The sequence below is a fragment of the Nothobranchius furzeri genome, chromosome 16 (genome assembly GCF_043380555.1).
Source record: "Nothobranchius furzeri strain GRZ-AD chromosome 16, NfurGRZ-RIMD1, whole genome shotgun sequence".
In the NCBI taxonomy this organism is placed as follows: Eukaryota; Metazoa; Chordata; class Actinopteri; order Cyprinodontiformes; family Nothobranchiidae; genus Nothobranchius; species Nothobranchius furzeri.
Window position 1 is genome coordinate 50423841 of NC_091756.1, and position 21860 is coordinate 50445700.

The 21860-nt window shown below is 40.7% G+C and overlaps 1 protein-coding gene across 7 annotated transcripts in view; it reads left to right on the forward strand.

Moving 5' to 3' along the window:
* Positions 1-21860, forward strand: part of LOC107387469 (rho GTPase-activating protein 44) — a 119646-nt gene that overhangs the window by 52216 nt on the left and 45570 nt on the right. For 6 of the 7 annotated variants that reach the window (XM_054749400.2, XM_054749398.2, XM_015962447.3 and 3 more), the window contains exons 1-3: positions 11645-15670; positions 19052-19091; positions 20959-21078. In XM_054749400.2, the coding sequence (XP_054605375.2) occupies positions 15612-15670; positions 19052-19091; positions 20959-21078 (219 nt within the window). In that variant the 5' untranslated portion in view covers positions 11645-15611. Of the gene's footprint in view, positions 1-11644; positions 15671-19051; positions 19092-20958; positions 21079-21860 lie in introns of those variants that run through there. The other variant, XM_070545781.1, reaches the window with a different exon arrangement.

A 21860-nucleotide genomic window follows, 5' to 3' on the forward strand; every position in this document is an offset into this window, starting at 1 on the left:
GGATTAAGTGTCTTGCCCAAGGACACAACAACAGCGACAGACTCAGTGGGGCTTGAACCTGCAACCTTCTGATTACAGGGCAAGCACTTAACTCCTGTGCCATCATCGCCCCTAAATCACACAATAATATTTTGTATATAATTTTAGATGCTTAAAGAGCAAGTCACCCCCAAATCCACTTCTTTTTTGCTGATTAGCTATATAAATGAGTGTCTAACCATGCTGTAGACACATGCAGTCAATCATTTGGCACTTAAGTGCATCTTAGTTAAATTTTAAATTTTCTGCCTAAAACTGTCATTGTTGCACAGTTGTCAGGTAAAAACTCTGCAGTGCATTTAAAATTTATCTGCCATTGCTATAGGTTAAGAAGTACACTATGATGTCAGCTGGTACATTATGAGGTCACAATGTCATGTGTGTGTGTATTTGTTAGTGGCTCCGCCCTTTCAGTCTGCCAGGCAACAGCATTTTTTGCATTTTTCAAACAGGAAGGGAGTGGAGTAAGACTGTGGTAGGGGTTGACTTGCTCTAGAAAATGAAATAAAACCTATACTACCTTCATTTGTTAACGTTTCTGCTTCACAAAATATGAAGATTCACCATTCTATGTATTATAGGACAATTAAATTATAGGGGAAATATTATGCAAAACTCACCTTTTCCATCTTCCTGTGCTGCCACGTGGGTCTCTACTGCCTCTACAAACACTCCAAACAGAACTGAAAAAGTCCCATCCATCCATTTTTTGTCACTGTTTAGTTTTAGTTGTGCCTAAAACAAGCCGTTTCCAAAAGTACCCATTTGCTATGTCACAAACAGTGACATATATCTGGGCTTCTCAGCTTATAGCAGCTTGAGTCGGGGGATGAGTGGGCGTGGCCAGCTCCTGAAACGGCTCATTCTGGAAGGTACTGAAACTGTCAAGAATAAAACTGCTGAAATTGCCTCAAGTGAGAAGGCTTTAGTGCAAAAACATGTTTGATATTGACCATAGAATTATTATTTTCAAATAAAAGGTCATAACATGACATGTCTGCTTAAATTTTATTTAGAAGAAGATTTCTGAAGAAGCAAAACACAGTTTAAACTCTGATTTTTGTCTTTGAAAAAAATCTCACAAAATTTCACAAATTTATGCTAAAATCAAGCGATTGCAAACACAGTTTTTTCAAACAGCAAACGCATAAAAACATAGCATTTCATACAGAGTTTTTGAACTATGTGCAGTTTGATCTTTGTGTGATCATCTGCCAAAACTTTCCACCTTTTTTTTAAACAAATACTTGAAACAAACGTTTACATCATCCAAAAGCTTTCTGACATTAACCCATTATTGTTGGGTCTCAATAAGGTAACCCGTGAATGAGTGGCGGATTAAAAGACTAGGTTTAATGTACCGGTATTTCTCCAGGATCTGTGGTGTTTTGTTGCCTCGTCAGTTGTGCAGGCTAGAGGAGGGACCTGGGGTGAATCAGAAAGGAGTCATTAAACAAGATTCTTTTTGCTTCAAACATGAAGGTGCTTGGAGTTACCTTTTACATGCTTCGACCGTCATCTACGGTCTTCTTCAGAAGTGTTGCAGGTGATTGTGTGACGCGTCTTTATCAGCTGTTCTTCTGGTGGGCGCGACCAACCCGGATCTGTCAGATCTGCCGGGTCGGTCACGTCCACCTCCGCTGGTTGGTCTTCAGAGAAGGGAATCCCAGGTGCGAGACAGCTGATAGGCCCCCTCTTCTCTGTTCATGTTCCAATGTTCTCGTTTCCTTATTTTTATTGCCTCCCTGACCCAACGATAGAACCGGTTGTTCTCCGCGTTGATAATTTCCCCTTGATCCCAGTCCGTGATGTGGTTATTTTGTTTGCAATGATCTTTGTTGTCCTTGTGAGTCTTTCTGTTGTTTCCTTCTCGCATTCCTTCTGGTGCTCTTTTCTTCTTATGTCACATGTTCTGCCGGTTTCCCCTATGTATGTTTTAATGCAGGGTATTTTGTAGATTACATTGCATTTCTTGTCTGGTTCAATTTTGCCCTTGGGGTGTACTAGTAGCTGTCTGAGTTTCATGTGAGTTTTGACGGTTGTGTTGATTTGTTGTTTTTTCCTGGCCCTTTGTATACGTTCTGCGACTTCCCAGATATATGGAGTTGTGATGGTGTCCATGTGCGTGTGGTCTGGTCTTTGTTTTTGTTTTCTTTTTTGGTCTCTGTTTTTTTTATTTTCCTTTTTCTATGGCCTATTTTGGATACTGACAGAGGGTTAGTGCTTGTTTGATGTGTTCTTCTTCCTGTTTGCGGTCTGTTTCATCTGTAATGAAGCTGGTCCATTCGTATAATGTTCTGACTACTGATAGTTTGTGTGCTGTGGGGTGCTCAGATGTCCAGAGCAGATTTTGGTCTGCATGTGTGGGTTTTCTGTATATTGTAATTTTTATGCTGCCGCCGTCTGTGTGGTGAATGTTCATGTCCAAAAATGCCATTGCTTTGTTTCCTCTTCATGTGTGAATTTTATGTTTCCTGTGTTGTCGACCATGTTCAGGTGGTCTGTGAGTTGTTGTGTGTGTCCAGTTTTTATTATTTCCAAGATGTCGTCCACGTATCTTCTCCAGAACCTGGGTCTGATGTGTGCAGGTGCTGTTAATGGCCTTTTCTTCCAAATCCTCCATGAAGAACCCGCTCATTATGGCTGAGAGCGGGTCTCCCATGGCAAAACCTTCTTTTTGTTTGTATATTTTATTTTGTACTGAAAATATGTGGATTTTGCTCCAAAATCTAACAGGGTGGATATGTTGTCTACTGTGAGATTTGTCCGGTTCTTCAGTGATCTGTCCGTTTTTAGGCGTTCATGTACTATGTGTAGCGTGACCTCTATGGGAGGTGGGCGCGACCGACCCGGCGGATCTGACAGATCCGGGTTGGTCGCGCCCACCAGAAGAACAGCTGATAAAGACGCGTCACACAAACACCTGCGACACTTCTGAAGAAGACCGCAGACGATGGTCGAAACATGTAAAAGGTCATTAGAAACACCTTCATGTCCGAAGCAAAAAGAACCTCGTTTAATATTTAAAAAGAGGACATAATGAACGTTGTAAAGGACAGAAATGAGTCAGGTGGTTTCATTGTGTTCAGCTGAGGAAAGCTGCAGGGATTTAGTGGCTGTTTAAAGAAAACCCCTCTGGAAAACCCAACCTTTTGCTGCTGTGAACAGCATTCTGATCAGCTGTTCTTTGTCCTTCTGGTTTGTGTTCTTATCTGTCTGGTGTGCTGTGGGATTTTTGTGCACCACTGCTATCAGAATCAAGGTTTGTCTACAAACAACTCAGGGCTGAATGTTGTGTTCATGGACAGTTTTATTTTTGTTGTAAAAATGATGTTTTAAATTCATACTTCACTGAATAAGGCAGAACTATTTATTTTTGTTTAAAAAGTGTCTGACAATTTAGACTCCTTGCTTTGTTTAATTTTGCTATGATCTTTAGGCCTTTATTATTATTAATTGTTCCGGTTCAGTTCAGCACTTCATTGTGACCTGAGGGATGTCCTCGACGTGAGATTAATGACTCAGCAGGTGAAAGTTTTCAGTGTCACACATGAGTTTGTATTTGACATCACCATGGTAACATACGCTGAGCTCATAGCCTGCCCTAGAGGGGTTTATGTTCAGTTTTGGGTAAAACATTGTTTTTTTCCCAGATGATTTTCAAGATTGACAAATAAGGTTGAAACAGTATTCATATGTTATAAGACAGAATAAACAAAAAGGATCCACACTGATTTTGCATTAACGTCAGATCAGAGTGACACTGCTTTTATTTAACCAAAGTAATATACAGCTAAAACTGCTGAATATCCACTGAAACGGTTTATAAAAAGTAGCAGACGTAAGGATTATTTATTGGCATCATGTGTATGCATGAACAGTTTTTGTTGGTTGCTCTCAGGGTCAGTCTGGACTCATCAGACCACATGACCTTCTTCCATTGCTCTAGAGTCCAATCTTTATGCTCCCTAGCAAATTGAAGCATTTTTTTCTTATGGCTACAGCTGTTCAGTCCCAATCCCTTCAGTTCCCTTCTCATTGTGGAAATTCAAAGATACTTTATTAATCCCAGAGGGAAATTAGAGTTTCAGTACACACAATTCAGAGATCAGTCATACATAGGCAAGACACATGACAAGAATTGGTGACTGTGGTCATTCGCAACCCTGAGTCGCGCTACCTTAATAGAGATCAGAGGGTTTACATGAGGATTGGTTCAGGTGGAGGGAAAAAAAGGCACTTCAGAGTTATCCTCCACAGGGAGGGCAGCTTTGCTATGCAGAAAACACCTCAGACAGAAATGCAACAGACTTCAGACATCACACAACATAAGTGTCCACTAGGTGGGGTGGTGGGTTTGGGACTGTCAACACTTCAGTTCCTGCAGCCACGATAAGCAGCGCACGAGTCTGTGAATTCACAGCGCGGTGCAAACCATCTCTGAGCTCCGGGAGCAAGCCAATATTCCTTGACAGCTTGTTAATTTTCCGGAAAACCAAGAAGCCTCCTAGGACAATGAGCAGGAAACCTGACACCAACACCACGAATATCCACACGTCTTCAGAATCCTCTATAGACAGCTGAGATAAACAGATCAAGTTCCACTGTTTCCAGGAGTCCATGATGTGTCCAACTGGGTCTGTCCCAGAGGGGCATCCGGGAGCCCCTTCTCCCGATCTCATCATTGAAAAAATTTTATCAATCGCGTTGTGACCAACTGACCAGGTCCATTTTAGTAATTTCAGTTTCCAGAAAAAATGCAGAAGCAGCCGTGCACCAGCACAGTGACAAAGAGACACGCACACACACTTACGGCCGCCTTTGTTTGAGGGAGACACCACAACATTTTTTATGCATCCTTTGCCCTGCCCATGTGCTCAGAGATTTTCCAGTTCCTGAGAAGTGTGTATGAACAAACCTTACCAGTGCAGGAGCCAGACCGATGCCACCCAGCCCGATCCATGCTGGCCCAGATGGGAAACTGCCGTGACATATGTTCCACGACCACCAGCTGCGTCTTTCCATATGGTTGTTTAAGAAATGAGAATTAACGCATTGCACCAGTTGGGCTGAAATTACTAATAAGATAATCCAGCAAGCAGTAATTATCCAGTAGAAGGGTAAATCCAGGTAGTGACTTGGTTTTGGACAGGCAGCATATTTTATGGGCAAAATAGAGCTTGGTTTACCTTCATGTTCTCTGAGGCTTAAAGGGATACTTAGCAACTTTTTCATATGCGTAAATCATGTTCTTCAGCCAGCATGTGCTAAAATGACCATTTTACCCGTTTACAGCGATCACTATCTTAACAGATAAAAGATTATGGAGTGTTTAATTAAAGAAATAGCCATAAAAACTACAGGTTAATAACAGTTTTATACTGTTTTCACGTGTCCTCACTGCAAATAGCTTTCAGGGTGCTAATGTTTTTAGCAATTAGCATAGTGTTGTGGCATTTATACCTTATTGAAATCAAACAAACATGCCAGAAATTTGGATTTAAAAAGGCATAAAAAGTTAGTTACAAGTAGATCCTAGCACATACTGATCATTAGCATTAGCAATAGCATTATTACCATGAGTTAATGAAAAAATAGCACACCACACTACTTATCCGAGCAAAAACAAGATGCTCACCATTTAAAGCTTCTCCGCATCATTAAAAGGTTAACCAACCTGAAATAAAATAGCTGTAGGCTTCCAGACTTGTAAAAGGCTTTCGTTTGGTTTGTGGTGTGATATGAGGAAGGCAGCACAAGGTAGTTTGTTGCTGATGACTTCATTGCTGTTTAAATCTTTCAGAGTGTATGAAAGTGCGACATTTAAAATTATATGTGTCATAACCTAAAAGAAGATGTATTTGTTCACGATATCGCATCTGTGCCAGCTCACTTAAAGCCTTAGTTAAATTGTTTTCATCCATCGTGCTGTGATGTGTTGTTGCAGAGCAAAACACTTCCTGCCCCTTTTTGAGTTTCGCACGGCTGCAGACGTCACGTGAGTCACGGAAGTGAAACCCAGCAATACGCTAAAGGAGCATTTATTTTCCAGTGCATTTAGAAACATTATAAACAAAGCCATCACACACATTGTAATATTCACAGTTTAAAATAGAAATGTTAGAAATAGTTGAAAATGTTTAAAATAATAATAATTAAAAAGTAAAATTCTTGAGGGGGCGGTGTAGTTCACTTAAGGGGGTGACGCCCCTGAACGCCCCCTCGTGGCGCCAGGCCCGGTTGCCAATCTGGTCTGTTGGGACTTAAAATATTTTTGTGTTGACATACAGCGGATTTGTTTAATTTAGTGCTGAATCATTCCTGTAGACCTTAATGAAGGCTAGGGTGGTAAAAAGACCAACGCACAGCGAGGAGATAGGTTTTTCTTTCAGTTCTACAAACGGACACTAGGGGGTGCTAAAAGACAAAACTGTATCTCTTTAAAAATCTGTAAAGAAGCTACTAAATTACACACAAAAGTTCAAAATTATTACTTTTTAAAAATATTTTATTCCATTAAATCAATAAATAAGAATGATAGAGAACATGGATTAAGTCAGATTACAGAAATCCAAAATGATGAAAAGAAGCAGAAGGGAGAGAACCTATAAGTATCTGCCCCATTTCACAAAATAACATCCTCAACATTAGTTACCTTTTACAGTTAGTTCATGTCAAGTTCATGTCAACTTCATATATTCGTAATAAACACAATTGTGGATCTGTTTATACAATACGTATTAATTACTACAGATTCATGTTAGTTTACATTTTTATAGAAACTGAATACGTTTTTAAAAATTAACTCAGAGATCCAATTTTTTGGTGTTTTCCATAATTTGACGTAAACAGTATTGCTAAACTCCTTAATTCTAATCTTAACTCTAGATTTTATGAAGATATCAGTTCCTTTCAAACTAGGTGCTTTTCTGAATAATTGTAGGTAGCATATCCCACTAGCGTTGTCACAATCAACCAAATCATAAAACCTGTTAACCCCAGAGAGAGAATTCACATACAAGTGCTCTTGTTAAATTTACAGGACTACCCAAGACTTGATTATCCACCCCGACTCGGCGGTGAGAGAACATGTCTGACCTTTTAACCAGAAGAAACTTCTCGAACACTTTCTTGTTTGTGTTTGCAGACAGAGATCCAGATCTAATCTCAGCAGCTTACACCTTAGGCTCTACTTTACCCCAGCTCATCATTCATCTCTACACCTTCACATCCACTCACTCTGTCTCCTCAACACCTGCTGCCATGGCAACCCACACCCCCTCCCCTTTTAGCAGCACACAGAGGCATGCTGGGTAATTTGACTTCATCTGGAACATTTCTCCTGAAGGAATTTATTATAATTTTTTTGTCCTAGAACCATTTTTACCTCGTCACACGCAGGTTTTCCTGCTTTAGGTGGACAGAGATAATGAATTATAAAAGGCCTTTTTTAAAAACTAAACCCACACATAGATGCCGTCAAAGCACATTTCTTCCTACTTGTATGGTCTTCTGTTTCCTCTCCACTGTATGCATTTTCTTCTTCGGTACACAATTTAAGAAAAAAAAGTTTTTTTTTGGTTTATTTTTTGCTTATTTGGGGAAGTATTGGTCATCATTTTTTGTAAGAGAATACGTATTTACAAATGAAAGTATACATTTTACTGCAATAATGATGATGTGCTATAATTAGCTTTAATTGAAACACACATATTTGTTAGGATTTGTTTGAGTTTAGTAGTATTTTTTCCATCTATATTGAGTGCCTGCGTTAATAAGATAAAGGGAATAAAATGCAGTAAGTGGTTGACCAGTTAAAGGGTTGACAACCATGAACTTGAATATTCATACTGCTGTTTAAATTTGAGAAACATTTGTCATGAATATAATAGATTCCAAACTTGATTTTTCTTATTTTTCTCAGTTTCAGTCTACCAGAACATTTTTAGAGGGATTTCTTTTGTCACACATGACTTAACCAGAAATGTGTGTGTTTGTTAGGAAATGGTCATCTTCCTTTGTAAACTCTTCTAAAAACACGTGTTAGTCATTTAAAAGCCTAGCAGCATGACCCAGGTGCATATTTTCCTTCATAGACACTTTCTGTTGTAAGAAGGAATCTTTAGGCATTCTTCCAGCCCCTCACCTCCTTTCTCTGTGACTTCTTGTTGCTTCTAAACTGTTTAATGACCTTAAATGGATATACTTCCAATACATTTTATCAATAAAACAAACTAAACAGTTTTCAGTTTTAAAATGTAGCTTGTTTAACTGAAAACACAACATGAATACATACATATTTACAACCTTTATTCAGAAAGTCCCTAACATCAGAATTATAGTGATAGCTGATGGAGATTAAAAACAAAACAGAAATGTAAAATAAAAACTTTAATTGAATGAGTAGATTTAATAAAAATGTAGAGACAATGTTTAGTTTTTATCATTAATCTCTGGAAAAATACATCAAAATGTTGTTGAAATCGGATTAAATTATGCCCAGTTGTTGAAGAATATTGCTGGCAACGTAACGTAAAACCATAAAAATCTGGTTTAAAATATATAGGGGCGGGTCCAAGCCACTGGGCGATGCCATATTTGCCATGTTTCCTTCTACAGGAGCCTGTGAGGACAAAATGCATTTAATGTTTTGTAACAATTACAAAACTTTCGCCATTAATAAACGTTGTTTTACACATTTACCTCTTCACTCGTAGCATTTATGGAAGGGAGTCTGATGTGCTTGTCATTTTGCCGGAGGTTGTGCTCCCAGGGATTTTTGACCCTAATGGCCATTTGTTGGTAAGGTCTTACTTGAACACACAAATACTGTGTGCTTGCAATGATTTATGTATGTACTGCCCCCCCACACAGTCACTTTACTTCATTATCAGATGAAGTAAAGTAATTTAAAGGCAGAAATTCACTTTTGGGCCCAATTAACATATTACATCAGTCACAGTTGAGTTAAATTACACGTTGGCTACCAAGCTAGTACCTACAGACGGACAACCATGTTTAGGTGGTCTGATTATGATAAAAATGGTAGCAGGAACTCAGGAGGGAACGCGGGTTGTCCAGTAATCTGAGGGTAGTAGGATTGATCCCGGCTCCTGGCAGAGAATTCTGCTGTTTTGTCCTTGGGCAAGACACTTAACCCACCCTGCTGGTGGTGGTTGGAGGGACAAGTGGCTTCTGCTTGGAAAGCCTCACCTCTGTCAGTGTGCTCCAGGGTAGCTGTGGCTACATTGTGGCTCATCACCATCAGTGTGTGAATGTGTGTGAATGGGTGAATGATACACTGTAGTGTAAAGTGCTTTGGAGTCTCTGAAAGGTGCTATACAAGTGTGGGTCATTTATCATTCAAGTCCAATCTAAAAGTTCCTGAGAACAAGGAGTCAAACCATGGGTGGAGTCTTACTTCACCCACACTTCCTGTTAGAAAAATGTGCCTAAAGGAGGCGTCGCTTGGCGGAACGAGAGAGGGGCACTTAGGCAGTGATTTACAGTGCCCTCCCCCACACACCCCCAGAGTTTCCCAGTACACAAACGCACACATACAGTTGACTCACTACTCAGGAGAATGAGCAAATGCAGAAACTACAGCAGGCTGGAGGATTTCCTGTCCACTGCGATCACTAGAAGAAAGGGAGGAGGAGAAGGATGTGTTTTTTTTTAAGGAGGAGAGTGGCTCAGAGCTGTAACGTGTCATATTGGCAGGTGAGTGGCGGTGTGGCTGAGACTCACCTGGAGTCCAGTGCAGTGCAGCCACATATGGTAAAGACAACGTCACATCGTACATCTTAGCCATCAGCTGTGGCTGATTCTTATTCAGTATGTAGCAGAGTTTAAACCTGAAGGTGGAGATGTAAAGTTTTAGGCTGAAATATTAAGTATGTTGCACTAAACTGCCAAAAGAATGAGTAAACATGTCTGCAGTACTATTAGACAATCTATACAGGTTATCAGCAAAAAAGTTGATTTAGGTGTTACTCGCCCTTTAAAAGTTACTCCAAGTTATAATCTTGGATGGACTGAACAGTGACTCGAATCACCAAACTAAGGCTGGAGAGAGAGAGAGAGACATACTGGCTGCACATCCTCATGGAGGACGAACACTGACACAATTCTGGTCTTAGTTGTGTCGTGGGAAATGTTCTTTCACCAACCTATATGGCCCACCATTTCTTCAGTCACGAGTCATGCTCCTTGTTTATTACACACAGGCAGAACTTGTGACCTGATCCTTGTAAACATGCCTGGTGCTGCATATCCTTACTCCTTTTGTGTTTACTCTCCTTGATGTTGTGTTAAATATCATTTATACAATTTTGAAGGTTTTTAAACCCAAATGTGTAAATTATAAAATTGACTGAAACAATGTTGAAAAGTAAAAATTTACCCTTCAGTCTGTGTCACATTGCGGTGGAGATGGTGGACCCATGTGTGGTAGAGCTGGACCAGGAGGCAGAAACAGCAGATCAGGCAAAATTGGTTTTAATGGCAGGTAGGATGAGGGGATCAGTCCAGACCACTTCACAAGGGAAGTTCTAGTCTGACATGGCAGTAACAGTCTCACAACGGTGTAGACTGTTGGTGTAGGGTCTCAGGGTCAGTGTACCTACAATCTGAAATATTTTTCTAAAATTAAAGGGGATGTTATTAAATTGTTTCACTGCTTCAACTGCATCCATCACTCATCTTAAAATCAGGGACTAAACCCGCATTAGGACGAGTTTAGATATTAGAGCTGATAAAAAACAGGAGCCTGAGGTTTGAGTCATCTATAACATTAAAACTCCCATGTACAATATGTGGCAAGTGAGAAATAGGGATAAAAAGATTGTAATGCCACCCTGGGTTAACCTCCCCAGAGAAGGGTAGAAGGCCTGTAGGTTAAAAAATAAATAAATAAATAAAATCACAAATGGGAACAGATGGTGTCTTTCTGATAGAATAAATCTTTATTTAAATATTCAAGCTAAAAACATACAGGAGTTACGTGCTCAGAGTCCAATACCACCAGAAGTAACCACTTTGGCCTAGGGCCAACAAATACTAAATGAAGTTAAACCAACACACACCAAATAATGAAATACATGAAAAACTTGGCTAATGAAATAGAATACTTCCTTTTAAGCCTGTGGGCTTTCTGGTGGTTGCCCCGGCAACCAGGCGTCCAACGCCCAACAATTCACTAACACAAATCAATACAGACAAAACAGCAGTGATGCAGCCCTCTGGGAACACCACCGGTTCTGGTGGTCGTGGCAGGACAGCGAAATGGAGCAGCAGAGGGGCCGGTGTACCGCTGCCGACATCAGACGCTCCACTGATCTCTGTGGAGCGCTGCAGGCAAAGCCGGATGACGAAGCAGCTCCTAAGCCAAACAGCGCGGGCAGCCACACCGCAGACAGACAAAACTGAATGGTCCCCCTGGATCAGCACAACCCTCCAAGCAGAGGTGAGGACTTACGGTGGTTGCGCTGCTGGATCGGATCAGCCTTCATACAGCTGACACACCCGCACGGGCATAGAGCTGACAAGTACCTGGATGCAGTATTAGCCCTCTAACCTCATGCAGAGCTCCATTCTGCGATCACCCGCTACCAACAAATTAAGACAAAAATGAGCATGAACTAACGCCGCATCGGCAACACGGAGGGAGTGTACTTACGATCGCGAGTTGGAGTTGGAGTTGGAGTTGGAGTTGGAGTTGGAGTTGGAGTTGGAGTTTCTCATTACCCCGGCACTTGAAGTGCCATACCAGAGCTGTCTTGCTGAAAGAGCAGGCAGCTGCCTTTTATTGGATGGCTCACCCCGCCCTGCAATCAATCTAATGTGAGCCACCTGGCTCTGTACTGGCATGGGATCAGACAAGATCTGTCCATCCCATCACAAATACATACATTTTTATAGTTCACACAAACTGTTTTTGTTCATATACATAATTATGTCAACATTTGTCTAAAGAAGCAGATAAAAAACTGTAATTAATATAAGACAGACGAATAGTTATGTGAATAGAACAGTTTGTTCTCTCTGTTGTCTCAGCTTTTTTAATCATCTAAAAGAAAGAAACCCCTTCAGGAACATTTGTTTCCTTTCCGCTCCAGTGTTGGGTATTACCTCTCTCTGCCTTGGACTCGCTCTGCCTTTGCAGGTAGGAATCCCAAACATGACGACAGAAGCTGATGCTGCAGCAGTCTCCACTGTGGTGCTGAAGCTTTGATTCAGTAGTGTCCTTGATGTGTCAGAAAATTACAAAAACTGCAGCAGAAGCAAATCATCTGTCTACCCATCTGTTTTCAGGGCCACTTGGATCAGAAGGTGTCTTATTTCATAAACCCAAACAGTTTTCCATGATTTGAGTTGTGTTTGCAGCCCCTCCCTTCCTCAGCTGCGACATGTGCTGTGTTACGAGCAGCAACCACACAAAAAAGCAGCATCACATTACCGGCTGACCCTCTCCTAACGGAGCACATACACATTTACAGAAACAAAAACAGGACATTTTTCTAGACCCCCAGCAAAGAGACACAAATGCCTTCAGAAGAACAGACTGTACAGATGACTTTGTAGTTATTATTGACTGAACTGGATGCTCTCATCCTGCATGAACTCTAATTCATGCTCTTGATGCAGTTCTGCAGTTACATTATGCTATGATTGCTGCGTTAATACAAAGTTAATAATAGGTCCATTTGCCTCAGGGTGACATTTGGTCAGAGTATAATCACATCTTGCCTCTTGCTGGTAATGGAGAACACGGCAGTTCAAACTGAAGGCATGTGGATGCGTTCCGTCTGTGTGGATGGTAATGGACCTATCAGCAGGTCTAATACCTGCAGACTCAAGAGGTTCAGGTATTCATTCTGTGAATTTTTATCATCTGACTCAAAAATCCTTTCATCATTACAGCTGACAGCCGCTTGCTTTACTCATGTTAGCCCTCGATTTATCACACAATGCCTGAGAGCGTTGGTGTGTGTGTGTGTGTGCGTGTGTGTGTGTGCTGTATAAACAACTGTCACACAGGCAGGAAACATGATAAATTGCTTAAGGGGAATGCTTGTTTAGGTTGTAGTTTGTGACTGAGGATTAGACCAACTGTTGACACGCTCGCATGCACACTTGAGTGAGGATCATTATTCTGTAGCTAATATCAGTGAGATGGTTGATTTTGTTTACATTTTTGTCATCGGAGGGGAGTTGAACTCAGGACTGGTTGTAACAGATTCACTGGAATTGATGGAGCGAGCAGTCATGGAGATCTACATGCAATTAAATCCAATCTCACAGTGAAAGAAATGAAAATAGTGAGTTTTATTGGTAAATCAGTACTAGGGAGGCATTAACTGTTTAAATGAAATCATATGTCCCTTTGCCTTTCCTGCCAGAGTTGCACCAGACTATTTATAAATGATTCAATTATCAATTTTGTTTAAATCTTAAATATAAGGTACCTCATAGTTCCACCTGAGCTCGAGCTCTGTTGTGTTGTGAAAGCTGGTACCAGGTATAGAGACATGTATTCTTGGGAGGTCTGGCGAATCGTGTGCCTCTCTCAGTTGTCCATCGAGGACGTGGAAGATTTGTGGATATTCGGCCTGATGATCACTGGATTTCCTCTGATTGGAGTGGGAGGATATCTGGTTTTCTGGAAATTTGGGAAGACGGGAGCGATTGGAGTGCGACCCGCACCCATGGAATGTGCCGCCCGGGCGGTGACCTCACAGACTGGGACGTTACTCAAGGTGAACCGTAAGCTGGACAATGTCCTCGCGGCGTTGCCTGTGTTAGTGCGCAAGATGGATGTCATCTCGGAGAGGGTCGCCGGACGGTGTGGGGATGTTTAGAACACATAAATTGGCTTCACTTGTGGACATGAATGACCACTTAATAGACTCCAAGGCAGAGGGGAAAATTATCTCTGTCTGCCCTAAACAAAGTCTTGCTTATCCTTATCTGACGCCAAGCAGCCTCCAAGGCTGCCTTCAACTCACCCCCACGAAAGGAGGAATGCTGACAGATGCTGTGTCCCGACCTTCCCCCCCTGCCTTCAGATTGTGACTTCGGCTTTGAGGTCATCGACCTGCAGGAACTCAATGCACTCTCTGTTCCTCATTTCTCCCTCCCACCTGTCGACTGCAGCTGGTGAAGCGCCGTAATGGCAGCTCCCGTTGGAGGATTCAGGATCCCGCCCAACCCCGCCTCCCCATCGGACTCTGATGTTGTGTATCTGTGATGTTCGTGCTTCTATGTTGAGGAGTTTTTTTTGCATAATAGAGTTACTCCCCGCTGGGTCTAACTCTGCTATGCCTTTTTTTTTTTACCTTACCCCAATTATCCTCATGTAACACCCTTTTCATCTAATGAAATGAGCGCCGTTATGGCTGCTCTCGCGACTGCCTGTACCTGTTTTTGTCTACATGTGTGTGTGTTTAACCTTGGCCAGGTTGTGTTCGCGGAGTCAAGTTCCTATGCTCTGGGTCGCTGGAGCGCTGGCAATAAAGCTGATTCTGATTCTGATTCTGATGTATGTGTGTTATTAATGTTACCAATGAACTGGGTTGACCTCGAAGGTCAGTCAGGTGTAAATGTCCATCCCAGTGAAGGCTCTCCTGGAGTTTTGTTAAAATGGATTCAGTGTGTCATGATATACAATTTACTAACACACATGTATGCACAAACTCACTCATCATCATCATCATCATCATCATCATCATCATCGTCACCACCACCACCATCATTATCACCACCATCATCACTGTAGCACAGTAGGTAGAGCGGGTTGTCCAGTAATTTGAAGGTTGTAGGTTTGATCCTGGCTCCCGGTAGAGAACACCGCTGTTGTGTCCTTGGGCAAGACACTTAACCCGCGTTGCCTGCTGGTGGTGGTCGTAGGGACCGGTGGCGCCTGTGTTTGGCAGTCTCACTCCTGGTCAGTACACCCCCAGGGCAGCTGTGGCTACACTGTAGCTCATCATCACCAGTGTGTAAATGTGTGTGTGAATGACTGACTGTGTTGTGAAGGGCCTTGGGGGGTTGTAGAACCCTAAGAAGGCGCTATACAAACACAGGCCATTTACCATCACCATCATCATCACTCTCCTTTTGCACTAAGTGTTAAATGAACCCCTTTGATGTGAGCTGATCAGAAACCCACTGATGGTGAATCTGTAAACCGGTTAAAGGAAAATAAAAGATTCATCTATTTGTCCCCTTGAGACCAATGAATAATCACTCAGAACTGGATCTCTTAGTGGAACCACCATCTCCGTTCCTGCTGGTTTCCTTTGTGTGAGTCGGGTATGCATATGTAGTCAGAAAAACACAATCTTTAGATTTTTTTGCTGGCAGATCTGCCGATAGGGGCAGTAGGAAATAAGACGTGGTGATTGAGAAAGGACCTGACAATCAGGTCTCATTCTTTCCCCTCCCTCCCTCCCTCATTCATTCTTCAGTCTCTTTTCCCTCCTTTCACTCTGCCTTTTGCCTTTTTTCTGGCTGGTTGTGGTCACTGGGCTCCTGCCTGAAAGCAGGTGTTTTCCTGCCTGTCAGCAGGGGGGATGTGGAAGAGAAAGCTGATCAACAGGACTATAGGCTCCCGCAGGAACAGCTCGCTTCTGTAAGTCCTCTCAGCCATGACCTGGTGTCTTCAGTGATTCTGTCAGCGGGCTGTGGTCGCAGCACGTGTGTGGGTGCTGTTCAGGTGAAAAGGTAGCACCGATGGAGTCTGTGCTGATCAGGAAGGATGGCATTGTCTTATTTTTATAGCATGTGAACTGCTCAGGCTTATTTAATATGAAGGGTTGCTTGTCAGCACTGAACAGATAGATGCAGCTGAATCAATGTTTCCAGATTTCTGTCACATCTTACATTTTCAGATTTAAGTATTTTACAATGATTAATGATACAGTACTTTATATACATAAATAATTTGATAAGAATTCAGCATGTCCTGGATGTTGTGACACCTAAAGTGCTAATTTCAACCAGATGATTTCCTCCCACGTCACCCTCACCACACAAGTATGAAGGAAACTCTAAGCTGTTGGAGAAAAAGTCAGAGCTTTACCTCCAGATTACCTGTCTAGTTTAGTTTTAAGGTAGTAACACTCCAGTGCACTATTTCAGAGCACTGCTGTGTTTGGAATAAAATGATAACGTTACAGCCCTTTATCGATGTGTAGCAATTCCTGCTGAATTAAAGCATCATTATTGTATTTCTGTTATTTTCAATGTTAAACAATGGAGCTGTTCTGAAATTAGAATATCTCTTCATACATAGTTAGATTTTGGGAAATATGACTGATGTTGTTTTATTCATGAACATGATACCATAGATTTAAGTTATTTACTGTCATTTGTTACCATATCTGATCCAGTAAGTTGAACCTGAAGTGGGTAGAAGTCTTCCAGTTTTTGCTTTTCAAAGAGAAGATTGGGTATTGGATGGAGTCTGGTGCGGTCTTTTCTCAGATCAGCCACACCAGACTGTGAAGTACGCATGAACATTAATACGTGCTACTGATGTGCAAAGATCACAGAAAAACTGAAAGTTAAATGTCTTTGGGGTGTTTTTTGAGAGTAAAAGAGTAACTTTTCTTCTATGTACCCATAACTTGTGGTGGTATTAGTCTATCTTAAGGTTAGGTTTGTTGCCAGAGGCTTAAATCTCTGAGTTCAAACACCAGTGTGAGGTTTTCTTCCAGGGATTTTGCCCTGATGCCTTGTAACAAACATCCTTCTGTTGTAAGCAGCACACAACCTCCTCTGACACAATACCTGTCTGTGTGCGATCTACACACACACGTACATGCACGCGTGCACGCACACACACACATGTACATGCACAAACCAGAAGTACAAATTGCGTAGCTGGGACTGCAGATGCCACAGGTGCACTTGGTTGTGTTCCACCTGCACAAACAGGCTGGGTCACTTTACTGGTGATGATGAGGTTGGAGCATTTTAGTCAGAATGTGTTCAGAATGAGGCGTGTTTAACGTTAGGCACTTTCAGTTATATCATGTCTTTTTGTTTTTGTACTGATTTCCCTGGTCAAGGAGATTTATTTGGGTCTACAGGTGAAACTCAAAGAATATGTTGCAAATGCTCATTTATTTCACTAATTCAAGTTCAACTGAAATTAATATGATGTAGATTCATTAGATGTAAAGATATTTCAGCCTTTATTTGTTATAATTGTGATGATTATTTCTTACAGCGTATGAAAACCCCACATTCAAAATATTAGACAATTAGAATATTGCGAAAAGGTTCAATATTCTAGATGCAAAGGGTCACAGTCTAATCAGCTAATGAATCCAGAACACCTGCAAAGGATTCCTGATGCTTTAGATGGTTTCTCAGTCGAAGTTGAATTACTGACATAAAATGACTTTTGCACCATATTCTTATTTTTGGAGTTTCTAGTTAGGTTTATAAAAGTCTGGTGTGTCCCAGTTTTTCCAAATCTAGTTTATAACTAAAACGAGTCAGTAGTTCGTTATTAGACACTCCAGCAGACACTGGAATCTCTGTTTTCACATTTCCTTTCACACACCTCTGAACTCTTTCCTGCCTTTTTTTTTTTTTTTTTTGCTTATATTTTTGCTTTGACCATGCTGATGCTTATTTCGGCTGCTGCGTGAAACCAGATCTCTGTGGCTGTCAGAGTAAATGGCATCAGACACTAAGATGCCTTTCTGAAGTCTGATGTGAAGGCATTGTGTGGAGCCAGACTGCTGCAGATATTCAGAATCATCTGTGCAGCTTTTAATTCAATCCTGATGAGTCTGTCTTCTGCTAAGTATCTGCATTGATCATTCTTTCACTGATCAACGATTTACTGGGAAACTCCTATGACTGTATTTTCCAAAAGCTTATCTCTGAAGAACTTTGTGTGTTGATATTTATTCTGGCAACACATCTATATAAACTGTGTTTCAGGGTTGGATGTTGGGCTGGTTGGATGCTTTTCTTCATTTTGTTTTTATACACATTTGTTTCCCATTGTTTACTTTCACTTTGCTGCTTGGTTTATCCAATCAACCTTAGTGGTTAAAGTTAAAGTTACTTGTCCAAGAGCACAGCAGCAGAATTCCCTGTGGGAGCTGGGATTGATCCAGCAACCCTCCGATTACTGGACATCTCATTCTACATCCTGAGCTTCTGCTGCTCTATAAAATAATCACATGAAAAAAAACTTAAGTTAATGAAGTCAGCCCTTCTTTCATTAGTGCCATGCGAGAAAACTGCTGAAACCACCCTCTCCTGTTGTCAGATAAAGCACAAACATTAGCAAGCTTCCTGTCGTTTTTAGGGAGATGTCCCACCTCCGAGGAGCCACTATTTGCAGACTTTTACCATATATTTGATAAAATGTATCAAACTGATGAAAGGTGACAGTTTTTAGTTTTAGTTTATCATCTGCTTTCTTCTACCCATCTGATAAAACTTATTGCTGTTGAACAATTATTTTCTGCTGCTGTATATTTCTGTAAAGTTTCATCCCTTCAGTGTTAATTGGGCAACTAAATGACTTTTTCCTCTTTGATTTTAAATTGTCAGTTTTTGTATTTCCTTTTTTACTTCTTTTCTTTTGATGCTTTTACATTATTTTGAATGAAAAGTTTGTGGTTTAGGCTAAGTTTGGACTTAAAGCATGCACAATTGATCAGATCTGTTTACTGGCCCTATAAAAGATTAACTCCTCAGTTTGAAGATACTGCATTTGATTGAATGTCCCATGATTACGCTGCAGATTTGCTATTTACTATGATGTGAAACAAATTATTCAAAACATCATGTTTCTAACAGGATAATTGATTTTCAGTGAGAGCTTAGTTAAATTTTTATTAACCAATAAATCACTCAGTCAGCAGCAGTATTATTTACTTCAAATGACGTTTCTTTGTGTTTGTGTGGCTTTGTGTTCTCACGAGAAGCTATGTAACTCCTTCCTCTTTCTGACAGACCCTTTTCTGTCGTTTCTCTCTTCCAGAGCTGAAAAGACAGAAGTTCTGAGTGACGATCTGCTGCAGGTACTGTTGAGTCTTCTCTTCTTCAAGTGTTTGCTGTATGTGTGTGAGAGAGAGAGAGCTTCCCCTCTCTACAACAATCATTATTGGTGCAAAGTATTCTGTATGTATAAAATGACTTTTTCCAAATGTGCATCTGGACTGCCTTCAGGCGGCTTTAATGAGCGCTGAAATTGAACTTCTCTCCAAGACAAAAGGCTGAGCGTCCCCGCTGATTGATCAGGGTGCAGCATTGTAATTGATCAGATTAATGATGCCGCCAGAGACAGCGACCTCATTTCCAGTGTGTTGGTTTAATAATGGAGTGAGAGGCATTTAGGAACAACAGGCAGCACGTTCTTGTCTCAGACTGGGAGTGAAGCTGTTTTTGTGTTCATATAGAAGATAAACAGCTGCAGAGTTTTTTTTTAAAGAAGCTTAAAATGTGTGCTTATGATCTTATGTCATGATAATGCAGCTTTATCTCAGGATAAGGAAATAATAGATTTATTTAGCTTAACCTGATAATTATAAATTCTTTTAAAATCACAATAATACATTAAAGGTCTAGCACTTCTTGGAGGAAAGCATAACTTTCATGTCTAAGTTTTAACCCTCTCAGGCTCAAAATAAGTTTTGACAAGAGAACGAACAACTGAGTCCTTCAGGGGTACTTCTGAGTTAAAAAATGCTCATGAAGTACGTATGTGGAGTAACCAGGTAGGTAGGTTTTTACGTTGCAAGTCTGCAACGCCTGCCTCCAGAGGGTTAAGCTAAGATTATCTGAAGTAAGTGATGAAGTCATGGTTGTTTAGGTCAAAATCTGATGATTTTGAAGGAGTATCATCTACCAAAAGATCTGAATTTAGTTGGCAAAACTTGTGTTTTCTAGCTGTGGCAGCCATATTTAATTGCGTTGGATCCTAAAGTATTGCGACTCATTTTGTCATTTTGTTCTCATGGAAAACCAAAGTAAATGTTCTCAGCAATACATCCTGATACATCTCTCCAGATAATAAAAAGTAATGAGCCTGATTATCCCGCGATAACAGCATGAGTAACGTGAGGTGTTTTCTGCTTCTGTGTGGAAGGTTTTAAAGGTGGGGCTAACTGAGAACTGTTTAATACTTGTTTTTGAAATACTGTCAGTCACGCTGAATTTCACATGTATGCAGAGGGTGAAAATAATCTTATAGCCATTGTTTTCTGCATTAGCTAATGAAATACAATAGATGGAGAAATGCTTGGGTCCTAAAATGGCACTCTCTTCTGTGTCACAAGGAAAATTAGCGTTCATTTACTTGCCAACCTTAGCTTGTATCCGGAGAAGGCTGTGTTGATTTTTGCAGCCAGTAGAGAGAAGAGCACACCTCAGCTAGTAGAAGCCAACCATTAGCATTAGCAGCTCCACAACATGACAGAACGTGTTCAGGCTTGTGGTATTTGTAGAGAGAAAATATCAGTGGTGCACTTTTTTTACTCAAGAAAGAAGAGCAAACGTGTTGCTGTAAGCCAGAGGCAAGATGTTTACACATCATGAATATTATTGAGAAAGACTCTAAATCGTGTCATTTGCTACCTCAGCTCTTCCGGCTTACTTCTACTTCCGGAAACATCGGCGCCAGAGCTTTTTTCCCACAGGAAATAACTCACAAGGCATTCATTTACACTAAGGACCACAGCGGATTTAAATAGTCTATACCCACTTCAAAAATTCTTCTTCTTCTTTAAAGGTGTGGTTGCATTCACCCCTACTAGAGACCACTACAAATGTATTGAATATACGAGTTGACTACGCCTTTAAGCTGACTGCGTGTTGGTTAAATTTAGAACTATGCAGTTTCTAGTGCAGGTTCTTGTTTTGACATAATTGTTTTTGTGTTTGTTTCAGGTTGAGAAACGCTTGGAACTGGTCAAGCAAGTATCCCACAGCGCACACAAGAAGCTGACAGCCTGTCTGCAGGGCCAGCAGGGTGTGGATGTGGACAAGAAGTCCGTCAGGTCACCCTCGGTGAGACTCCTAACAGAAAACATGATTTTAAATAATCCCTGTGGATTGGGAGGGGTATTTACTATTCTGGAAGTATCTCTACTTTAAAGACATAATTCAGTGACTTTATGATAAATTGTGTGATGTTATGATCAGTCAGCATCTTACCTGCAGCAGACAGTAGGGGTAATGTGAGTTCAAAGGGCCGAACACAGCTCCTAAACTCTGGAAATCCTTAAAAGAAAGGAAAACATGTTTTTGCTGTTCTTCATATTTGGGACAAAAGTTGGCCCTGATAAAATATGTAATTTATCTAATGAGGTCATAAGGTTTGAGGTTTTACTGAAGGAGCATTGGCTGATGAGAAATAATGAAGTCCTAAAATAAACAGCTGCAAAGAATTATTATAGTTTTTACGTTTGGTCTGTTGAGTTTTCTTGTCCATTTTTCTTGCGCCGGTCTTGAGTTTAGCTCTTATACTGAGTAATTTTATTTTGGTATTTCATGACTTCGTACTTTATAGGTTTTAGTCAAAAACATCTGTCAGAATTTGCTTGATATCTTATAGGTTTAGTCTACTTTTTTCTTCTTGTTTGTGTTTTAGCTGTTCACGCTTCTTCCAATCATCATAGCTTTTTTCTGTCTCCTTTATTCCTGCCTACAGGTTCTTCTCAAAAAATTAGCATATTGTGATTAAGTTAATTATTTTCTGTAATGTACTGATAAACATTAGACCTTCATATATATTAGAATCGTTACACACAACTGAAGTAGTTCAAGCCTTTTATTGTTTCTAATATTGA